The sequence below is a fragment of the Sturnira hondurensis genome, unplaced genomic scaffold (genome assembly GCF_014824575.4).
Source record: "Sturnira hondurensis isolate 20B ecotype Veracruz unplaced genomic scaffold, ASM1482457v3 Scaffold0004711, whole genome shotgun sequence".
Taxonomy (NCBI): Eukaryota; Metazoa; Chordata; class Mammalia; order Chiroptera; family Phyllostomidae; genus Sturnira; species Sturnira hondurensis.
Window position 1 is genome coordinate 1,775,550 of NW_028077342.1, and position 6,000 is coordinate 1,781,549.

General features: G+C 42.0%; 1 protein-coding gene across 1 annotated transcript in view; it reads left to right on the forward strand.

Moving 5' to 3' along the window:
- EDA2R (ectodysplasin A2 receptor) overlaps positions 1-2,813 on the forward strand; it is a 54,998-nt gene extending 52,185 nt beyond the window's left edge. Inside the window, exon 6 of the mRNA XM_037045987.1 lies at positions 2,325-2,813. Coding sequence (XP_036901882.1) covers positions 2,325-2,701 — 377 coding nt within the window. The 3' untranslated portion in view covers positions 2,702-2,813. The remainder of the gene's footprint in view (positions 1-2,324) is intronic.
- The last annotated feature ends 3,187 nt before the right edge of the window (positions 2,814-6,000 follow it).

Genomic DNA, 6,000 nt, shown 5'->3' on the forward strand with positions numbered 1-6,000 from the left:
TTCATTTCTACTAATAGCTATAGATTTGGTAACACGTCAAAAATGAAGGCAGGCTGGCTGGATTTGAGATATGACTATAATAAAAGTAAAGGAGGCAGTCTTGGGTAACTTATTGGTATAGTATTAACCCAAATGTGGATGGATAGCTGACAGCCCAGTGTCCAGAAGAGCTGGCAAACATAGACTTTTCTCCCAGATAATAAAGATATCCAGAAAAGTCTGCCAGCCAGTAGGAAATAGCCATGTGAAATTCCAGATGGAAGGTCATGTTTAAATCAGGAGTAACACTGTGATCTGTTTTCAGCACAACTCTAGCCATCAACAAAAATGGGGGACAAAATCTAGGTCACTGAGGGCAAAGATAGAGGTGGGGTGGTGGCTGGCCAGGACCAGGCAGAGTGTTAAACCTCCAGCCAAGGGTACTGGAGCTCAGTACAGCTTAAGTTTCATTGAGGGAATGGAAAGCTATGTAGAGATACCAAAGCAGAAACACAGACTAATGAGTGGTGTTGATTTAATAAGGAAGGGCGAGGATAAAATTTATAGGATAGTTGGGTGCTTAAGACTCCTCCTTAGCCCACTGGATACAGGATCCAAAGCAATACAACTTTTACCTGTCTCTGTTTGTATGATAAGATCCTCTTAAATGGATCTACCTTGTTCAGTTTGGCTCTAGAGCCTGCTAGATGATCTTCAAAAAATCTAAGGGATATATTTGACCACATCCCTGGCTTAACTGGAGATTAATATAGCATTTCATGGGCTTCTGGGACATAAGGGGAACACTGTTGTATTATGACCCTTATCAAACTCTATTTCTATTTCTTCTACTCTTTAAAAACTGTGGGTCAAGGTAGATTTATCCTGTATTTGACTTTGGAGGTTAGTTTCTCAGATAGGAGCTGTTGTCCAGTCGTTAGGCATTGGTATGAAACATGGATAATGAAGCATTTGGGCCACAGGGCCCAGAAAGTTGAAGGACCACCTGAGAACTGCCTGTCTACCTTTTCCTGACTCAGAGAAAAGAAATAGTAACCTTTATATGCTTTTTCTGTCCTCAATGTCATGATGTAGTACCCCTCTATGGGAATATGAGGACAGGCAACTCCATCAAGGTGTCATAGGAGAAAGAGGGTTAGACATGTTTTCCATTGGGAAAGGTGTTTATTAGGAGTCACTGTGGTTATATAGGCAAGATTAGTGTGTGAATTAGATCCAATATTAGGTACAATAGAGATTAGTAGGGTTTGTGACAAACTAAAGAATTCATCTCCTCTATGGAAATTTACTTCTCAGCTCCAGTTGTTTGTTACCATGCAGGAATATTCTGTGTTTCAAGATCTCCTGGATTTTCAAGAGAAGCCAAAAATATGGATTTTTGAAATAGTTTTAAGCTCTGATGAGCTCTAATAAACAATAAAAACAAAGCTGCAATGTGCAGATCAAGAAAACATACATAGGTTCTCAGTTTGTCACCTGATGTCAGACCAGACTTAAACATAAAGTACCACAAATTCGATGGCTTCAAATGATTCCCATTTACAATGTCACTATTTTCATAGATCAGAAGTTTTGTAGGTTCAGCTGAATCTCTGTTCAGAGTCTCACAAGGCTGAAATCAAGGAGAGTTGTGTTCCTTTCTGGAGGCTCCAGAGAAGAATGCATTTCCTTGATCACTCAGGAAGATGGAAAAATTCAGTTCCTTGCATTTTGGGGCTGGGGTCTCATTTATCTGTTGACTGTCAGTGGAGGGTCATTCCCAGTTACTAGAGACCACCCACATTCTCTAGCTTATGACCCCGTTTCTTTTTCAAAAAGAGCAAAAATGAATTGAGCCTTTTTGATAACTCATCTTTCGCATACTCTCTCCAATTCTTCTGCCTTCTTCTACTTTTAAGGACACATGTGATTACATTGGGCCCACTTGGGTAATCCAGGGTAATCTCCCTATTTTAAGTCCCACGATCTTAATGCTATCTGCAAAGTGCTTTTGCTGTATAACATACACACAGGCATAACGCCAGAGTGTTGAAGATCATGGGGTTGGGTGTCAAAATCTTGCTTCCCACAGAGGATTATTCTTTCTCTGAAGAAATTGACTCTTTTCCTTGCTTTATCTCCAGGTAGCCTCAATATAAAACCCCACTTTAAGTGTGTTTCTCAACTGTGACACCTCAGCCTGGTGCTAGGTGCTCTGGTTCCCAGGATGAAAATGGGGAGTGCTAGCTCCAGACCCTTTCCTATCTTGTACTCAAGACCAGGTGCCCTGCTGAAAAGAGGCCCTGCCTTTGGATGACCCAGTGGCTTTCTGCTTCGAGTTGCAGGAGGTTCGCTGCAGTTTGAGGCTGATGAGGCAGCGGAAGAGGAATCTCTCTTCCCCATGCCACCTGGCCAGGAGACCAGTCCTGAGTCTCCACTGAGTGAAAGCATCTTTGAGACGCAGCCACTTAACCCCATCCTGGATGACGACCGCAGCTCAACTCGTGGCTTCCCCACCCAGGAGTCTTTTACCATGGCCTCCTGTGCCTCAGAGGGCCACTCCCACTGGGTCCACACACCCATCGAATGCACAGAGCTGGACCTGCAAAAGTTTTCCAGCTCTGCGTCCTATACTGGAGCTGAGACCTTGTGGGGGAACACAGCTGAAAGCTCTGGAGAGAGCCTGGAACTCAATGTGCCCTTTGAAGTCCCCAGCCCTTAACTCTACTGAGGTGAGCTGTAAAGGTGGGGAAGACCAGAAATTGGGACCACCCCAAAGGAATCCTTCTCTGGAGTACTGTTGTTCAGTAGGGCTAGCAGTAAAGGAACAGTAAGCTAGGATCACTGGTGGATGTTAGAACAACAGTAGTGATGCTAATCTTTAGAGCAAGACAGATATCACATTTCTGGGCCTTTAAGGAACTGGCTAGGTTTATGTGGCACTAGTATCTGGCCTTTTGCATGGTCTCTCAGGGTCCCACTATCTAATACTTAGTTATTCAGTGATCTCTCATGTATACATGACAGCAGAGAAATACATAGGTCTTGACCTCTGGGAGCCTTATATTTCAAATCTACCTCCATTCATTAATAGCTATGTGAACCTTGTGTAAATCCCTTTATCTCTCTGAGTCTCCGGCTCTTTATCTGTAAAATGTAGAAAGCACTATTCACCTCATAAGTTCTTGTGAGGGTTGAATGGAAATGCATGTACAAGTGCCTTTTACAGTATCTGGTACATTAGAGATGCTTAGACTATATTAGTTTTTCTTTCCTTCCTCCACCCCCAGTCACAATTTACACATTCCTTCACATCCACTACACTCATATTATAACATCCCTTTAAGGTAAGAAGATCAAGGTTTGTTAGCAGGAACTGAGACACAGAGAACTAAAGTGATTTGCTCCAAGTCAGTCACAGAGCAAATCTGGCAGAACTAAGCTCAAGCCCATGTTTGGGGGCTCCAATTCAGAGGTTTTCCAACTATATCAGTAAGACTATTCCATAGACGATGTTGCTTTCTCAAAGTGTTAAGTAGTGTGAGGCAATATGAGGCAGGCACCTTGGTAGATTCTTACTTTTCAAATAACCAGCTATCTTTCACCACCCATTTCCATATTTTTCCAACTAAGATATTGTCCATGTCCTTCAATGACATGCTCTTTCCTACATTGTACCTGAGAAAATGTTGACAACATGTGGATGAATGTCAAGATTGCTATCAAAACAGTCAAGTCTAACATACCCTCCAAGTCCTCCAATCCATGCTTCCCTTTATAACATCCCACCAAGTTTCTGTGTCATTCTTGCTCACATACTTGCAGTGTAAGTAAGCTCACCACTGCTCAACATATATTGCCACTATGATGAGTGGACTTGAACTCAACATAAAGAAAAACTTTCTGTCTCCCTTTAGTAACCACCATTGGGTCCTGGCTCTGTTCCTTGGCCTGCACAGACCTCATCTGCTTTCTCTGCCTTGTGATAGTCCCAAAGAAGTATGAAGATAACCTCTCCTCTCTGAAAAGTGTTTTTGGTTCCTCTAAAGTATTTGGAGCCTAGAACTGAACTCAGTTTCACGAGGCATGGTCTCATCAGTGTAGAATAGGATAGAACTATCATCTTTTTAGCTAGGTGATGTATTTCTGCTATTACATCCTAAACCATTGGTCTAAACCATATTAGTTAGTTTTTATTTTTGAGGGATGGGGAGAAGAGGAAGCTAGCAAGATTGTGCTGACAGTTTTCTAACTTGCTCTACTCCCTCCCTAGGTCTCTTGGGCCCCTGGCAGCCTTGCTCAGTCATTCTCCCTGGACTCTCCTGCCTTGTTTCTATACCACAACAGCAGCAGAGGCCTAAGATGTGCTGTCCTCAACAGCCACTGCTCTACAATGGGGCACAAATTATCCCATCCACCAGAGAATTAATTCTTCATCACTTTCCCAAGACTGATCTGCATTTCTTCCTTAACTATTCTAGCTAGCCTGGAAAGCTGGATTCCCCAGCCATGGGACTACCAACCATGTTTCTAGCTCAGCTTGATTATAGAGAAGAGGGGAGGAGATGACAATTAATGGGAAACAATTTTACTCTGTGCATCTTTGATTAAGTGGACCTGAAAGAATGATCTCTCAGTACTTTATTGATACATCTATCTAGCACTTTAAGCACAAAATCAAACCCTCTCCCCTTTAGGTTCTCTGCACTGCCCCTCTTCCTAACACACACACAGACATATACACACATCTTAGGAGAATCCTGACATCTTGATACCCCATTCATCCCTTAAACTTCTTTGACTGTGACAGCTCTGGAGTGAGCCCATTTCCCAGGGTCTTTCTCTCCATATATAGGTCTCTACCCTTCTTCAGTGGGAAGTTAACTCAACTCAGTGTCTTTATCTTTAAAATGGTAGTTTCTTTTATTTTTATTTCTCTTCAACTCTTGCTTCTTTTGTCTCTTCTTGGTGATTAGTCTTCTCAAAACTAGAGTTGAATTTCTAGATCCCCAGGGCCAAACTCAGAGGTCAGAACTTTGGTCTTTGGAGATACAGTGAAACTCTTGAGATCTAAGGGGGCATTGAAAACCTACAGTCCTCAATGAGGCCTTACTCCAGGGCAACTCAAAGACTATAGGTACTTTCTTGGTTTAGAAAAAAAAAGTCAATTTCTAATCCCTACCATCAGTTTTACATACTTCTCAGAATGAAATAATGGAACTTTTTTATTTCCATGACTGATTTCAGAGAGAACTTTGGGGCTCAAATTTAGGCATCATAGATTGTTTTTAAGTCTACTTTATGTCCATAATGGAATATTGGGCTGATGCCCACTCCCTCACAGAGGGTCAGATTTGGAAGGAAAAAGTGTTCAATTGAATGGATCAACCATCCCTTTTGTTTGGGAGCAGCCTATATAGTCCAGAATGCTAAATATGACTTAATTTGTAGAAAACCATCACTGGAGATAGAGGACTGTTATCTTGGGATGGAGAGGCTGCAATTTACTACAAATATGGATGCTGCACTTTACAGTTTGCAATATGCCCTCATAGCCATCACTTCATTGAATCTTTACACAGACCCTAAAGTAGATAAGGCAAGGGTTACCATCCCCAGTTTATAGATGAGAGATGGAAAATAACTGGCTTTAAGTTACTCAGTGATATACGGGTAAATAGCAAGGCTAGGGGCTCCCCAATCTTGAAATCTTCATTTTCTTGAAGACAGTGTTCTGAAGTAGGAGTATTTTGGTTTTCTGACATGTCTGTTCCAGAAAACAACTCTCTTGGAAGGAAAAATGTTAGAGACTAATAAGGTCGTTATGCCTGGATGTGAATAAGGCAATGTCCTTTCCCATTGCACCAAGCCTATCCTTTTCCCTTCCCACCCCACCTTGCAGTCAGCCTGGATATACATTCTCTGCAATGTCTGACCCCAATGGGAAGCTAAAAGATTTTCCTTTCAACACTTTCAAAAGGTCGAAAAGAAGGGCTGCAAGGTTAGACATGACTCTTTCTA